Here is an 18359-nt window from a genome sequence, read left to right as displayed (position 1 = left end):
CCAGGAGCAGTACAGACACCCCCATATCCAGGAGACAGCGAGAACCACAGAGATGCCCAACTCTATCAATCGGCGAAAATCTGATAACCAGGTGCCAGGTGCAAGGTGCAAGGTGCAAGGAACTCTCGGTACTGCTGCACGTGGGGCAGGTGTGGCCCATCCCCACACCTTCACCCTGGCAATTCCCAAAACAGTCTTCCTCTTCATGTGGGGGTCCAAAATGGGTAGAGTCTGGAGAAGGACCATGTTCGTCATCAATCAATGGGGGCAAGAGTGTAACCGGCATGGCCATGATTGTGTGTGGCTGTGCGTGGAACCAAAGAGCAAGGGCACCAAAAGCTGCTATGTGCTGAGGTTCTACCTGGTTCAGGTGTTGCGAAAGATTTGTCTGGCCCTGGTACCACACAATGTCCCAGTCAGCAGGACTTTGCCACATCACCTTCCTGGGAATGGTTTCATTGACAAACAATTTTGACCAAAAGGGCATCAGGCAATGGTCAGCAGAGAATTGCTGACATAGAGAGTCTAGGATTCGATGGGATACATAGGGGTGGTTCCCTGAGCAGAGCATCCAGAGCTGCTGGAAGACCAGAAACTCGGTGAAAGATGCCCTTTGGTCTGCCTGAAATCCAGATGGGGGTAGCAAACATGATGAAATTTGCCCAAAGCAAAGGGAGGAAGGTTTAGGGTAGATATCAGGGGTATCTACCCAGAGTTGTGGGAGCCAGGAATGCCTTGCCAGGAGTGGTGATGAAGGCCAAACATTAGGTGCTTTTCAGGGGTTCTTAGTCACATTGAGGGACTGAGACCAAGGAGGATATTCTCCAACAGCAGAGGGTGGCAGTAACCACAAGGTGTCAAAGTGGTGGCAATGAAGCTAAACAGAGACCATCTAAGGTGACTGTGCGCCCGTCTGCAGGAATTTGGACTAACTATAAATCTTGCTTAGTGCCAGTTCAGGCTGGAAACTTTCAACTTCTTGGGGCGTCAAATCAATAGGCACATAACTAAACCCCTGCTTAAAAAGGTAGAGGCTGTTCTGTACTTCCACAAACCTCCCCCCACAGTGAAGGGGTTGCAGGAATTCACCGGTACGATTAATTTTTATCAACGATTCATATCGTTAGTGGCCCGCATCTTGTGGAGAAAGGTAAAGACATTACCTGGGACAATGAGGATTTGGAGGGGTTCCTGAAGGCCAAGGACGCACTGGCCAACACCACCCTTCTGGTACACACCAGGCTAGAAACACCCAAATTCTCACAGTAGATGCTTCCAGCACAACAGTACGAGGCACACTGGAGCAATTCATCGAAGGGCAATGGCAGCCCCTGGCCTTCTTTAGCAGACACCTCTGGCCACCTGAACTCAACTACAGCACCTTTGGTTGAGAGCAATTGGTGCTGTACCTGGCTGTCAGGCACTCAGGTATTTTTTGGACGGTAGACAATTCAGAGTCTTCATGGACCAGAAGCCGTTAACTTTTGCCTTCAATAAAGTGTTGGACCCGTGGTCGGCCAGGCAGCAGCGACTCCTCTCATATGAGTCTGAGTTCACGACAGACATTCAACACATCGTGGGTGACGCACTACCTCACCTCGCAATCAAGTCTGTCCAGGCCCTGTCCCAGGGAATAGACTATTTCGCCCTAGGCAGGTGATGGCAGGAAGACCCTGAGATCCTTGCATGCAGCACAGCAGTTTCAAGGCTCAGGCTGGAGGATGTTGCCATCGACCCTGATAAGTAGACATTCCTCTGCGACATTTCAATGGCAAACCCTGCCTCATCATGCCGGCAGCATGGAGATGACAGTTTTTGATGAGATGCACAACCTAACGCACCCAGCCATCAGTCCTGTCAAAATGGTGGTCAGTAGGTTTGTCTTGCAGAGACTCCGGAAACAGATTGTCACTGGGCCAAGACCTGCACACTCTGCCAGATGACCAAAATGCAGACATACGTGAAGGCATCACCCCCAGACATTCAAGTCAGCACCACATAGTTTCAGCCACGTCTACATTGACATTGTAGGGTCACTACCGGCCTCCCACGGGGCCTTCTCACCATGATTGCTTGCTCCATGAGGTTCCCCGAGGCGGTCCAGCTGGCTGACACAACACTTATGTCCTCTATTAAATTGGAAGCAGTAATAAAGATGAAGGAGCGATTGATAATAAATAGTCTCCCTTGTAGTTGGGGTACAATGTATTTCTTGAGATCAGAGGAATCCAGGAGCCAGCACAAAGTGATCCTGTGTTTCCCAATGATTTGATAGTTGGGGTAGTAGTAAGTGGAAGGGCCGAAGGGTCTCCTGCTCCTTCGACTGCCTCTCTTTTCTGTCTTGCGATGCTGATTGGGTGTGGCTGTGTTGTATCGCTCGCTGATTGGTTGCTTCAGTTGCACAAGCCAATGGGCTGATTCGGTGAGGCCGCTATTGAATTGGAAGCTGAAGTAGGGTTAGATTGATGGGCGTGTTCGCGTGCTGATTGGCTCTTGCTGTGAGGAGGCGGGAAGTTGGCGGTGGCGTCTTCTGCTCGGGGTCCGTCGCGTCACAGCGGGTCTAACGGGAAGAAGTTAGCGGCGGCGCCAGGACCTTCCTCAGCCGCGCGGTCCAGGGAAAGCGGGCGACCCACAGCCCGATGGGACCCACCCGTGAGAGGCTGGTACCGACAGGGTGTTTGGGTGGAGCTGAGGCGTCGGTGCGAGGCCGGAGGCCGCGGGGTAACTGGCAGCGGGAGGGGGCGGGAGAGGGGTAAGAAGGAGATTGGAACGTCTTTGGTTGGCGCATGCGCGATGGGTTCGCCACTTGGCGTTCGGTTTGCGCATGTGCGGCTGATACACATGTGCCAAATGACGGCCACAAAGCGAAAGCTTAGCGCAAGCGCGAACTGATGACTCGCGCATGCGCACAGAAATTAAGATGGCTGCCCCCAGCCGATGGTCCCCGAGACACTGAGTTACAAACTCAATCCGCACATGTCTCTGTTCTCATTTGGAAAATCATTTGATGTTAAAAATAGGCTCTTAGACTTCAGGGCTCCTCACACGGGGGAAATCTCCGACTTGCGACCGTTTTGGAATCTGACTGATCATTCGGGCTCCATGACGGTCGCAAGTCGGGTCGCTTCGGAAGGGATGGAAAACCAATCCATTTTTCTTTGCTTCCCAATGCTCATAGAATGTGTCTGATTCCATCCGTTTTTCCTGATGTAGGATCACATTCTTCATCAAGATAGATGATATTTTTTAAAGTTGTGTCACTTGAACAATAATGTTCCTCCCCTTCTGATCCTGACTTACCGTGTGGGAAGCAGAAGTATCTTCACAGAATTTGCTCGAGACAAAATTGAGAACAAAGATCTTTATTATACTATTACAACAATGCAAAGTTGGGTGCTTCCCCTTACCCTGGGAATACACACAGATACTGAGGCAGACCCAACTTTTATACATTTCATTTCAGTACAGAGATACCTTCCCCCTAACATTCTTCTGCCTCCTGCATTGGTTTAGCATTAGGTAGTTCCACCCACGTGGATTCTAACTTCTTATCAGTTTATGTGCCTATCTGCAAACTTGTTAGCCAGGAAATATCATGAATTTGTTCTTTACTCATTAACCAATCCCCAAGACTTGCTAAAGCTATTTACTTGCTATCCTGTTTTGAAGATACTTATTTTATTATACTTTTATAACCCTTCCTAACCCTTCCTCCCATTCCAGCATCCCTTCACCCTGATTTAACCCATAAAACTTCATTTCTAATGAGCACTTGCTTGATTCCTCACATTCCAGTATCCCTTATCCTTAAGTTAACCCATTATACTTCATCCTTATTTAGCACTTGCTTGACTCCTCACATTCAAGTATCCCTTACACCATGTGTTTAAAATGTAATGTTTCTCAGTTACTTGTCCGAATGCCTTGAAAAATAGAGGGACTTTGGTGTTAACAATACAGCGTAAAGATTTCACCACCTTTTAAATTTATGATCTCTGAATTTCTGGTCATGTTTTCTATTTTGGTTGGTGTATCTTGCAGACCTATTTGGTTGCAGCAAGTAAGAAGTTATCACCATGTAGCATCCGCTGCGGCAGCGCTACCAAATAAAGAGACGTCCACACAAGGTAGTGTAAAACAAAGACTGGATTTACTGGTTTAAATTCCCCACATGTGCTTGCTGGCCTGGCCACTTCTGTTGACGTACCCTTTGACTTCCAGCAGACTTGCATCATTACGTCACTCTCCGGCCGGCTGGCCGCTACACGAAGTGAAGGACTCCTCAGCCCGCACATGGTGCTAGACGCGGGCTCCTTCTTGGCAATGAAGGGGTGTCTGTGCCATCTTGGACTGTCTGAGTGTTGCAGAGATTTGGCCTTTTTTGCTTGCCCCGTTGCTTGGCACTACAATGTCTGTGTTTATAAGGGGGAAATTATTTCAATGTTTTATTTACTTTTGTTACAGAATTCTTCCTAGATTATCTGTGTAACATTGAAGGTTTTGGGTTTTCATGAACAGCGATCATGATTCTACTCATAATTTGGTGACAAAATGGATGGGACACTTTTTACTAATGCCCCATGTGAATCAAAATTAAAATGAAGTGACAAAATTAGGAAGGTTTGTTTCCCCTTCTTTTTAAGCAGGATGTCAGGATGATTTTCATCTTGCTTGCTGAATTAAAATGTGATTTGTCTGTTCTTAATGGGAGCTGCCATATTGGCATTGCAAGGAGAGATGGGAAATGGGTCAGGTCCTTGGTGGTCCCAGTAATGCAATGCAGAAAGATGTCACGGGGCTGAATGTTGTTTAGGGAGGGAGAGGGTATTAATTTTTAGGAAACATGTGGCCAGCCACCTATCAATATTTTTTCTCAAATAGAAACTCCTGCTAGTAGAAGCCATTTCCTACTTTGAACAGGCCAAATTGTCATTATCTAAGAAGATATTGTTACAAGTCCAAAGGACCCCAAAACCCAGCAGCAATAGACATTCACCAGGACATGTGGTTTTTAAAACAGAAGTTCTTTTTAATCAACTTTAAACATGAAAATAGAATGAAACTTTTAACTTAACTAACCCAAATTAACCCCCTCCTAATTCTAAGCACACATGTTTGTAATGTGTTTAAATTTTATGGAAAGGTCTTTGTTTCACAGTTCAATCTCTCTTCTCCTACTTCCAAGTTCTCTGGATCCAGGCAATTCTTCTGCTGTGCACAGAATTGATCATGTATAAATTTCACCAGGTTTTGGTGCTCGAAAGGTAAATGTTTACCGCTCAGGTAAAGGTTCTTGTAGGGTTTGCAGAGAGTGATTTGTTGTTCCAGGATTTCCACAACTGAGGTACCACCATGAGTCACCTCAATGTCTCGCTGATCAAACTTGCCCCGTCAGGGTTTTCCAGATGGTAACTTCTTTCTTTAAGCTACCACAGAGTTCCATTCCTCTTATTCCAAACAACAGGAGTTCTTCCTTCTGCTCAAGCTGTTGTTAGATAAACAAAACCCAGGAGTGACTTTCCTGTAAGCACCCTGCAGAAAGGTACTTGCAGCCATCCTGGCTCCATTTCCAAACAATGGTCATTCATTTTATGACATCAGTTCGGTTAACACCTACTTGTGTATGTGCATAAATCTTCAATGTTTCAAATAAGATCTGTTTTAAAAGGTATGTATGTATGTATGTAACCTACACTAAATCTTACCAAAATCGCAAATATTACCAAATTCTCCAAATGTATTTATTCATTACAATATCACGTAAGGAGCATTTAAGAGACTCTTAGACAGGCATACATGGGTGAAAGAAAAACAGGTTGTAGAGGGCGCCACCGTCAGTTCACAGACTTACCTGACACATTGTGGGCTAACAGTGCTGGACGCCAAAGTACAGCCAGTGGATCAGATGAAGGCCCAGGGCTATAAAGCTGATAGCTTTAACGTGATGGTCCTATGGACCAGCAGTTGTTCGCCAATGAGCTCATTAACGTGCAGGGAATAAAAGATCTGTATGTCTGCAATAAACCAGTCTTGAGTTGACTACCTTTGTTTGTGTTTGCCCTTATTTAGTAGCCGCTACACATTGGTGATCCCAAAGTTAAGATTTAATGAATTTGAATCATTATGGAAAAGGAGGACATTTCAACAGCAGGAACAACTGCTGCCGCCATGACAGTTAATGCAGTTGGGCTTCATTTGCCTCCTTTCTGGACACATCAGCCACAAATTTGGTTTCTTCAAGCTGAAACCCAGTTTCATTTTTGGGGTATAATGGCGGAAGACACAAAATTTTGGCAAGTCGTGATTACATTGGGCGTGGCCACTGCATTGCCAGTAAGCAAGTTTTCTGCTCATCCTCCAGCAGAAGACCAGGGCACCAGGTTCCGGTAGTTTCTTCTTGACACATTGGAACTTACTTGATGAGCGTGGATTTGAACGTGGGAGGCCAAACTGACAAGAATCCATCATACCTGATGAATGAGATGCTGGCGTTGTCAGATGGTCCTTCCCATTGTCTGCTTTTTTAAACCTTATTTCTGTCAAAAATTCCCGCTCACGTGGCCATACACATTGGTAACATGGATTTTCACCATCTCCATGACGTGGCTCAAGAGGCTGACAGGCTCTATCGTACTCCGACACAAGAGTCTGCCCCAATACATCCTGTTTCTGTTGCAGAAGCATCTCCCGCATCCTACCAAACTCCAGTATCTGCAGTCCAAACCAAGAAAGAGGAACATGCTGATGTACATCGAGAGTGGTGATTTTACCATCGCCACTGGGGAAACTATGCCCATAAGTGCATCCAGCATGTACCTACTACAAAAAGAAGTCGGAAAACAAGAGCGCTGGAAGCTGGCATATATACAGGCCTATTGTATCTTCAGGACGATGCAGGTAAGCACAAATTTCTTGTAGACACAGGTGCTGAACTTAGTTTGCCGACCTATTTTGAAAGGACTCAAAAAACAGCACTTGACCCTGAGAGGGGCGAATGAAACTGCCATTCCAAGTTTTGGCACTAGATGAGTCGGAATAGGTGGAACCACGTTACATTGGAATTGTGTCCTCGCTTCTGTCGCTCAACCTATTTTGGGTGTGGATTTTTTATGTTCCCACAACTTATTGGTAGACATAAAGCAGAGTAAACTAGTTCACATCACCATCTTTCAGACATATCCACTGGCGTGCATCAAGGGGAGAGTTTCACAGCTCGGAGTACATACGTTACACATGGATGCATATACTGGTCTACTCCCTGAATTTCCCCATATTCTCACCCTGAACTCCAATGCCTCAAGAATAGTCCATGGTGGGTCTCATTACATAGACACATCAGGCCCACTGGCCCATGTCAGGGCTCAGCGTCTGGTGCTTGATAAATTGTGGCAGAATTTAAAGCAATGGAAGAATTGGGTATCATCCGATGCTCAAAGAGCCCTTGGACCTCACCTTTGCATATGGTAGTCAAGGAGACAGGCAGATGGAGACACTGCGGCAACTACTGTAGGCTTCATGATGACACAACACCTGACAGATACCCAATTCCACACATACAGCATTTCGCCGCCCATCTACATCATTGCCGCATACTTTCAAAGATTGATTTGGTTAAGGGATATTATCTGATACCAATTCATGAGAATGATATGACCAAGACAGCAATTATTACGCCGTTTGGTCTTTATGAATTCCTCAGAATGCCATTTGGTATGAATGCCATGCAAACTTTTCAGTTGCTTATGGACGCTCTTGGCAGAGATTTAGACTTTGCGCTTATTTATTTGGACGACTTCCTTGTAGCAGTCAAAATGAGCAAGGTCACCGCCTCCATTTGTGCTGCCTTTTCCAATGGCTCCAAGACTTTGGACTGACAATTAATCTTGAGAAGTGTCAATTTGGCAAGTGAACCATAGAATTCTTAAGGCATAAAATTACAGCAGACGGCATATCTCCATTATCAGGCAAGGTAGACGACATCCATAAAATCTCCAGACCTGTCACTGTCAAACGGCTGGAAAAGGTTTTGGGAATGATAATTTTTTAATCACAGATTTATTCCTGGGATTGCTGACATCCTGCAACCCCTGTTTGACATCATCTCTGCTCCAAACAAAAACATTACTAGACCTCAGAGGCAGAGGTTGCATTTATGTCCGCCAAATAATTATTAGCCAAAGCAGCAATGCTTGCGCATCCAAATCCTGAAACTGCATTGATGCCTCAGGAACAGCTGTGAGTGCAGATCTGGAACATACGTCAATGGCCATTATCAGCCCCTTGCCTTCTTGAGTCGTCATCTAAGACCAGCAGAAATTAAATACAGCACCTTTGATTGAGAGCTATTAGCACTTTATCTGTCTATAAGGCACTTTCGTTATATCTTGTAAGGTCGACATTTCACCATATTCACAGACCATAAACTTCTAATTTTCACCTTGAGCAAATTCACAGATCTTTGGTTGGCAAGACAACAACTACATTTGTCCTACATTTCGGAGTTTACTACGGACATACGTCATATTTCAGGAAGGGACAATCTGGTCGCAGATGTGCTCTCTAGATCAAGTGTGTGCCATATTCAAGGTGGAGTCAACATTGCTGAACTGGCTGCGGCACAATCTGCGGATCCGGATATACAGGCACACAGTATAACTATCACTGGACTCGACATTCAACAGGTGGCACCACAACATGACATTCACAATTTATCACACCCATCCATCTGGACTTCAGTCAAAGTAATGTCAAATAAGTACATGTGACATGGGCTGAAAAAAGACGTCACTCAATGGACCCGATCGTGTATATCCTGCCAATCTGAAAATTCCGCACCACACCAAGGCACCCCTGCAGTCTTTCCTGACAATACGCAGAAGATTAGAGCATGTGGATGTGGTTGGACCATTACCAGTATCACAGGACACGAGGGATATTCTCACGGTAGTTGACCACTTCACACGCTGGCCAGAGGCCATTCCATTACCAGTCAGTAACACTGAGGCATATGCTAAAACATTCATCTTAAATCGGATGTGCCGACACACATAACCGTGGACCACAGTTCACTTTGGCATTATGGGCTTCCTTGTCTCATTTTTTTGGTACACAGTTGCACCACACTACTGCGTACCATCTGCAGTCCAATGGCCTGGTGGAACGTTTCCATCATCAACTTAAATCTTCACTGAAGGCCCGACGCACTGGTCTCAACTGAGTTGATGAACTACATTAGGTTCTATTAGGAGTATTAACAAAAGAAAATCTGTCTGCATCATCTGGAGAATTGATGTTTCGTCCGGCCCTTATGGTTCCAGGAGATATTCACTTTAGAAGCAATTCAGACATGGACATCCTTTAACAACTCCGCAAGGGTATTGCTAACAGCAAACCATCCTCCACCAACTGGCATGGCAAACCTAGCCAACAAGTGCCCCAATCACTATTAAACACTGAATTCGTATTCATACGAAGACAGGTTCCACAGGCACCCTTATTAAAACCACATGAAGGACCATTTTGTTTCATTAAGAGATATGGAGTGGTATATACATTGGACATCGGGGGGCATCCACAGCTATTCAGCATGGACAGACTTAAACCCGCCATATGACCCTACTTCATCAGTTCAGTGCCATCAACCCAGGCGACACGGACGTCTGCCTAAATCAAGCGTATCTGGCATTTTAAGTTACAGTGATGATTTTGGGGGGTGTGATATAGCGAGTGCACAGCGCGGTATTGTGAACCGCCACCGTCAGTTCATAGACTTAATTGACAGATCGCGGGCTAACAGAGCTGGGTGCCAAAGTACAGCAAGTGGATCAGTTGAAGCCCCTGCCTAAAGGTGCGGGGCGCTAATGGCTCGTAGCTTTAACCTGTTGGTCCTGTGGACCAGAAGGTATTCACTAACGAGCTCATTAACAGGCAGAAAATAAAAGGTCTGTGTATGTCTGCAATAAACCAGTCTTGAGTTGACTACCATTGTGTGTGTTTGCCTTTATTTAGTAACATCTACCGCAGTAGCCGCTACAGGGTATTATTTTTTTTGTTAGAAATATCTAGATCAGCACAACATTTTGGGCCAAAGGGCTTGTACCGTCCTGTAATATTCTGTTATTTCAGTTATTGCTTGACTTTGAATATCTGCTGTAAGCAATGTGAGACTTCAATAATGTAGCAAATGTGCACAGCAACATTGGAGTCAGGAGTTTGTATCTCCTGGTTGACTTGAGCTTTGTGAAGGGTTGTATCTGGATTTGAGTCGTTTGACACCCTGTCCATGGAAATTGTGGCTCAAAAGCTACTGAAGTATTTGGAAACATCGTCATCGGTCCTCTTTCAAACTCGTCTGAATTTCTTGGATGAAGAAACATTGCTCTGAAACTTACTCTGTGAGAGTTTATTTTCCTCTCTTGCAGGAGGTTTCCGAATCTCTTCCACATGATGAATCTGTTCTCTTTTCAAAGAGAGAGTGGAGTGGCTATTTTCTTCCACAATGATTTCATAAACCCAGTCAAGGACTGAACTCAGTCACCATTTAAAAATGGTTATGTTGCAAATACAAGATCACTTTTACTTTATTCTTCAAAAGTGGCCATTTCCATGGACACAACGAGGCTGCCCTCTTGATCTCAAAGAGACAGAAGTGGTCTTTCTCCTTAAAATCCACTTGTTACTCCTGGTCAAAGGAGAAGACTATGTAACTGTACCATCTCTGATGACTGTATGTTCAATCCTCTCTTCCCTACAGGATGGACAACAACTTCTGCATCTCGTTTGTAATGTTTCTCCAAAATGTCTCATCACATGACATGTGCCACCATTTCTTCCTTTGAAGTCCACTATGTCTCTTCAAAAGGATGAATCATGAGCCAACGGACTCCAGCCTGTCTGCGCAGGAACTTGAATCAAGAACTTGCTTATTCAAACCGCTGCCATCTCTCAACACTCTATTGACTTAGTTTCAATTTTAAAAAATACACCTAATCAACAGATGGTCTCTCCGTTTGACCAGCAGTCTTTCCTTCCTTCACAAATTCTTCAGGTTTTAATAAAGCAAACATTCCATTGTTCTTAGTATCTCAAGAACCATTAAAACTTGCATTTTAAGTATGAGCTGTTTTGTGAAGTGTTTGTGTTTGTGACCTACACAACTCCTACAATCCATCTCTTTCAAAAACATGTCAATATACAATTTTTAAATATATAATCTGTCACTGGTCAGATGGAGCATAGGAGTTGTGATAAAATCAATGGTGTCCTTGCAAAGGAAAAGGGGGATGAGATATAATCCAGGTAGCTCTGGCAAGTTGAGTTTGTAATAGTTTGAAACTTGAACCTCTCTCTCTATTTCAGGAGACAATTTACTGTCATGTAATTAAAAAGTGTCATATCACACAAAATTGCTTTTTTCCTGCTGTGAGGCAGACAGATTCGCCATTGGCAGAAATTGCCTGAAATGCCTTTTGCAGTCAGAGAAAGAAGCAAAAGAGAGTCGTGCTCTCCCCCTTCCCCTCTTCCACCCCCCCCCCCCACCCTGATCCCTGGGCCAAGTCACTGAGGGCTTGTGGATTCTCTTTCAATGCTCATAGACTAATCCAAGTCATTGGCAATGCGTGCTCCTGTTTTGAACCTCTGACACGATTAGGAACCAATTCTTCTTTGGCTTGGCTTCGCGGACGAAGATTTATGGAGGGGGTAAATGCCCATGTCAGCTGCAGGCTTGGCTGACAAGTCCGATGCGGGACAGGCAGACATGGTCGCAGGGGAAAATTGGTTGGTTGGGGTTGGGTGTTGGGTTTTTCCTCCTTTGCCTTTTGTCAGTGAGGTGGGCTCTGCGGTCTTCTTCAAAGGAGTTTGATGCCCGCCGAACTGTGAGGCGCCAAGATGCATGGTTTGAGGCGATATCAGCCCACTGGCAGTGGTCAATGTGGCAGGCACCAAGAGATTTCTTTAGGCAGTCCTTGTACCTTTTCTTTGGTGCACCTCTGTCATGGTGGCCAGTGGAGAGCTCGCCATATAACACAATCTTGGGAAGGTGATGGTCCTCCATTCTGGAGGTGTGACCCACCCAGCGCAGCTGGATCTTCAGCAGTGTGGACTCGATGCTGTCGACCTCTGCCATCTCGAGTACTTCGACGTTAGGGATGAAAGCGCTCCAATGAATGTTGAGGATTAGCACCCACTCATATCACAAGTCTGATACCTGATACTCTTTTAGCCAGTTTCGAACCAGTCTCTAGCAATCCACGGCCTGGTGTGAGTTCCTTGACTGCTTTCTCCAGAAGCCCACAACCTGCTTGGGTTCCTCTCCTCTAATTTCCAATAGCCTATCACCTATGTGGGTCCTTCAGCAGCAGAACCCCTCATTGGTCTGGTTCCATGGTCACTGACCTGTGGATTGAATCCTCTGCTTCTCAGATGTTGATTGTGTGTGGTCTTCCTGTTTTCTGGTGCCCTGTGTTAGTTCTCCGCTTCCCCAGAGTTTGTGGTGGCGAGGAAATCCAACACATCTAAATAAACATTTTACAACTTAGAGGAGAATCTCGTATGTCTAGAAGGATGGAAAGGGCATTATTATAAATTGAAGTCTAATATTTGAATATTCAGGTGCCAAATTTGCAAAAACATAGAGTATATATTTCTCATACTAATGTAATTTTTTCCAAAGACATAAAACTTTGAAATTTTGCATGTCATCTTGGCATCCCTAAAAATATATCTGATTTCCGAGAAAGTGAAATACATTTCCTCATCACCGCTAACATTAATTTAACAAATTTCAATTGATACTTTAATAGTTTAAATTTGATCCTTGTTCCTTCAATATTTCCTAATAAAGGTAAGGTTGGATTTTGAAGAAAAACAACTCCTATAACTTGTTCCAAAAAATTTGTAATTCTCCCCAAAAAGATCTTGCATAAGGACAAAGCTAGGTTGAATGCAAGGAAGTTGCTACATCTTCACCACCCCTAAAACATTGATCTGATAATTCTGATATTATTCTATTCAATTTCTCTGGTGTAAGAAGTAACTGTAGAAGAAAAAAACTAGTTGTGAATTCCTTCATCACTGCTGCAGTGTGGAACTCTGGTCAATAGATCCAAAATGCTGAGTTGAAGTGAATTAATACAACTCCCTTGGATCACGTGATCTCTGTGGCCAAATTATCTTCCTATAGAGCTTTTCATATCCAACTGCCTGAGTCACCTTACTCCAAGAGCAGCTTCAGATAAAATCCTTGGTGACATCTGCTACATTACTGATGTAAAAAGAATTAAACTGAACTAATTTATGTCTTACATGGAGATCCTTACATGGATATGCCCATATTTGCCAATCAATTACAATATTCAGATCCATTTCCCACCTTTGTCTCGACTTAAGAACTCCTCATTTAAAAGTTCGTACTTGTAATGAAGAGGCCATTATCGAAGTAAATTTTTTAACAATTCCTCTAGGAAGAATTTCTATTTCAGTATAACATGGTTGGTCCGAACTTATCCTTCAAATATGCTCGTAGTTGGAAATAGCAAAAAAGATTGCTATGAGTTATATGATAATAATTTATCAGTTGCTCTGATGACATTAGTTGACCCCTTTTCATAACAATCTTCCAAATTTATAATCCCCTTACGAAACAAAACCAGCTATCCAGAAATTTATGATCCTTTGAAAAAGATACGACGATTTTGAATCAAAGCCATTCTGGGTGATGTACATTCACTTAGACCAATTTCATCATTTATTTTATTCCATATATTAAACAAATGTTTCAAAATGGTGTATCTTTATCACCAACCATTAATATCAAATCCCACTTGTAGATAAATTCTTCTGCTTTTCTCTCTCCTATTTTATTTGATGTCAATGTTTCTCTTTCAAAAAAGGAAGCAAGAAATCTCATTTGAGCTGCTCGATAACAATTTTTAAAATCAGGAAGCTGTAGTCCTGTCAATGCAGAATTTGCATTGGGTCACTTGTAACATGGCATTCAATCGGAAATGGGTTCACATGACATAAAACCACCATGTAGACTGTTTTCTATGAATGGAATACAAGAGGAGGGTTGTCTAGGTCTTCCACAGGATTTAGATCACAAGGTCTAGGAGCAGAAGTAGGCCCATCGAGTCTGTTCCACCATTCTGCCACTCAGCCCCACTGCCCAACTTTCTACCCATAACCCTTGATTCCTTGATTAATCAAATACCTGTCAATCTCTGCCTTAAATATACCCAATGATCTCAGTTCACAGATTCACAACCCATTGACAAAATCAATTTTTCCACATCTGTTTTATCACCCTTTTATCCTGTAATTATGCTCTCTTGTCGTAGAGTCACCTACCATGGGAAGCATCTTTGCCATATCTTCCAGCATTTGAAATGCCTCTGAGGTCCCCCTTATCCTTCTGTACTCCAACTAGTACAGTCGAAGAGTCAACAATTGTTCCTAATAAACTAACCCTATCATTCCTGATATTCAAGTAAATCATCTTTGAACCTCCTCCAACACCAGCACATCTTTTCTCAAATACGGCATCCAAAACTCTAATTCTGATTGAATGGAAAGACAATTCTCCAACAACACATATACAACGGTTAAATGATATTATGTCTTGTCGATATTAAAAAAAAATTGGAGTAAAATAATAACTTTCAAAAGATTCAAGGGTCCATTAATGGACTATTATCATAACTTTAAGAATTAAGGTTGTTCAGAAGCTTGGTGCTGTGTTACGAGACCAGAGGATCTCAAAACCCAGCAGAAATAGATATTCACCTGAAAAATGGTTACTTAAACAAAAGTTGATTTTAATTATTTTTAAACATGAAAATGGAATTACACTTTAACTTATCACTATTTTACTACTTCAACTTACTTTATCTAACTTAACCCCCTTCTAATTCTAAGTGCACATGTGTGTAATGTGTGTGTAAGTTCAGAAAAGTTCTTTAGTTCACAGTCTCATTCCTCCAAGTTCACTGGTTGCAGGCCATTCTGATACTGTGCACAGAATTTAAGTTCACCAGATTTTGGTGCTCTAAATATCAATGATTACAGTTCAGGAAGGTTCTTGATGGTTTTCAGAGAGAGGTGTGTTTTTCAGGGAAGTATTAGGGTGTTTTTGACTCAATGTACCAGCATCTGAAGTCAGTTACCTCTTCAGTAAAGCTCTGATAGCTTTAGCATGGAGCAGAGCTGAGCCAGGACTTTGCAGGTATTTAAGGGAGTGTGTGGGCAGAGTTTGTTCTGGACCAACAATCTCACCAAATGACTCTGCTTGAAATCAAGATCAAACCATTTTGAGGAATACAACAGGAATTATTCAACAAGAGCCTGGTGTTCCCTGATGAGTTTTCTTTCAATAGTGGAAATTATTTTTTTTAAAGCCCGTTAATCTTCCTGATACAGATCTTTGTATTGAACTGACGGGTTGCAACCTGTTGTTAACTTGGAGGCCTTTAATGGGGTGACTGGGAGGTATCTTTGCTTTAACCAACCAGTTCTATTGCAATTTTCCAGCTGTAGGATGAGGTGCAGTTGCTTGCAAGTTTAGCAAGTGGGATTAAGATGTGAAACTACAGGTCACAGCGCCATTTTTGTTTTTGAAAATGCAAATATGAAAATTTTAACTTTGGTCTCCTTGGTTTGCTTAAGTTTACAGAGGAGATGTTGGGTCAAGCTGAGAAGACAGAGTTGGATGCCTATTTGGTGAATCTGCTGGGCAAAGCAGAAAGCACAAAACGAGGGTCTAAAAAAATAATGAAGCAGACTGAAGTGCCATTGAACCAAACCCAAGTAACGAATTTAATTTTGTGCAGAATACTTAAGAGACCTATTTAAATGAACAAAATCTGATTAGAAAAGAAGTTTATGGAATGTTTGGAAGTTAACATAACATAACAATTACAGCACGGAAACAGGCCATTAGGCCCTTCTAGTCCACACCGAACCAAACACCCCTCTCTAGTCCCACCTCCCTGCACAATGCCCATAACCCTCCACACCTATTCTGTCCATATATCTTGCCAACATTTCCTTGAATATTACCATCGATCTCACTTCTTCCCCTTATACTTTTGAATACCTCTATCAAATCAGATGTTCTCAATTCTCAATATTTGCCATGTTAACATAACATATAACATAACATAACAATTACAGCACGGAAACAGGCCATTAGGCCCTTCTAGTCCACACCGAACCAAACACCCCTCTCTAGTCCCACCTCCCTGCACAATGCCCATAACCCTCCACACCTATTCTGTCCATATATCTTGCCAACATTTCCTTGAATATTACCATCGATCTCACTTCTTCCCCTTATACTTTTGAATACCTCTATCAAATCAGATGTTCTCAATTCTCAATATTTGCCATGTTAACATAACATATAACATAACATAACAATTACAGCACGGAAACAGGCCATTAGGCCCTTCTAGTCCGCACCGAACCAAACACCCCTTTCTAATCCCACCTCCCTGCACAATGCCCATAACCCTCCATCTTCTTCTCATCCATATACCTGTCCAACCTTTTCTTAAATAATACAATTGACTCCGCCGCCACTATTTCTCCCGGAAGATCATTCCACACGGCTACCACTCTCTGAGTAAAGAATTTCCCCCTCATGTTACCTCTAAACCTCTGCCCCTTAATTCTTAACTCATGTCCTCTTGTTTTAAACTTTCCTCCTCTTAACGGAAATAGTCTATCCACATCCATTCTGTCTATCCCTTTCATAATCTTAAATACTTCTATCAAATCCCCTCTCAACCTTCTACGCTCCAAAGAATAAAGACCCAATCTGTCCAATCTCTCCCCATACTCCAGATGCTTAAACCCAGGCAACATTCTGGTAAACCTTCTCTGCACTCTCTCCACTCTGTTTATATCCTTCCTATAATTAGGCGACCAGAACTGCACACAGAACTCCAAATTAGGCCGCACCAACGTCTTATACAATCTCAACATCACCTCCCAACTCCTATATTCCATGCAATGATTGATAAAGGCCAGCATACTAAAAGCCTTCTTCACCACCCTATTCACGTGAGTTTCTACCTTCAGGGAACAATGTACCGTTACTCCTAAATCTTTCTGCTCTTCTGTATTCATCAATGCTCTCCCATTTACCACATGTGTCCTGTTCTGATTCTTCTTAGCAAAATGAAGCACCTCACACTTATCAGCATTAAATTCCATCTGCCATTTTTCAGCCCACTTTTCTAAGCAGCCCAAATCCCTCTGCAATCCTTGAAAACCTTCTTCATTATCCACTATTCCACCTATCTTAGTATCGTCTGCATATTTACTAATCCAATTCACCACCCCATCATCAAGTTGCCACAAAAAAATCTAGCATATAAATTAGATGTAAATAAGGGAAATGAACAACACAATGAGCCTGGTGTCAGAGTATCTGCCTCACTCTAACGTACATCACCGTTAAACCTTCTCCCCAATATGAGCCTGATGTCAAAGTATCTGTCTCAGTCTACCGTACATCACCATTAAAAAATCTACCCACTGTCAGAGTATCTGCCTACGTCTATCATATCCCACCATTAGACATTTTCTTAACAGTGAAACCAGTGTCACTTTGTCTGTCATAGTTTACTGTACAGCACTGTTAAACATTCTCCCCACTGTCAACCCAGTGTCACACTATCTGCGTCAGTTTCCCTGACACCACCAGTAAACCTTCTCCCCACTGTGAACCTGGTGTCATTGTTTCTGCCTCAGTCTACTGTACTTCATTGTAAAACATTCTCCCAACTGTGAAACTGGTGTCAATGTATCTTCCACAGTTTATAGTACATCACTGTTAAAGCTTTCCACTACTGTGAACTTGGTGTCACAGTATCTGCCAAAGTCTACCTTACATCACCAGTAAACCTTCTACCCACTGTGAGCCTGGTGTTACAGCATCTGCCACAGTTTGTTGTACACCCATTAAACATTCTCCCCACTATGAACATGGTGTCACAGTATCTGCCTCAGTCTACCGTACATCACAGTTAAACCTCATCCCCACTGTGGGCCTGGTGTCATGGTATTTATCTCAAATGACCATACATTGCCATTAAACCTTCTCCCCACTGTGAACCTGGTGTCACAGTATCTGACACAGTTTATCGTACATTACTGTTAAACCTTTTCATCCTGTGAACCTTGTATCACAGTATCAGACTCAGTCTACCATTCATCATCGTTTAAGCTTCTCCCCCTGTGAATCTGGTTTCACAGTATCTGCCTCAGTCAACCGTACATCACTGTTAAACTTGCTCCCCACTTTGAAGCTGGTGTCTGAGTATCTGCATACGTCTAATATACATCACCATCAAACA

The 18359-nt window shown here is 43.1% G+C and overlaps 1 protein-coding gene across 1 annotated transcript in view; it reads left to right on the top strand.

The window, feature by feature from the left end:
• The first annotated feature begins 1799 nt into the window (after window positions 1-1799).
• Window positions 1800-18359, top strand: part of LOC138756858 (uncharacterized) — a 73753-nt gene continuing 57193 nt past the window's right edge. Inside the window, exons 1-4 of the mRNA XM_069923250.1 lie at window positions 1800-1872; window positions 2507-2721; window positions 6679-6897; window positions 15664-15804. Of these exons, the coding sequence (XP_069779351.1) occupies window positions 1800-1872; window positions 2507-2721; window positions 6679-6897; window positions 15664-15804 (648 nt within the window). The remainder of the gene's footprint in view (window positions 1873-2506; window positions 2722-6678; window positions 6898-15663; window positions 15805-18359) is intronic.

This window comes from Narcine bancroftii, chromosome 3 (genome assembly GCF_036971445.1).
Source record: "Narcine bancroftii isolate sNarBan1 chromosome 3, sNarBan1.hap1, whole genome shotgun sequence".
Taxonomy (NCBI): Eukaryota; Metazoa; Chordata; class Chondrichthyes; order Torpediniformes; family Narcinidae; genus Narcine; species Narcine bancroftii.
This window is presented reverse-complemented; position numbering and strand designations above follow the sequence as displayed.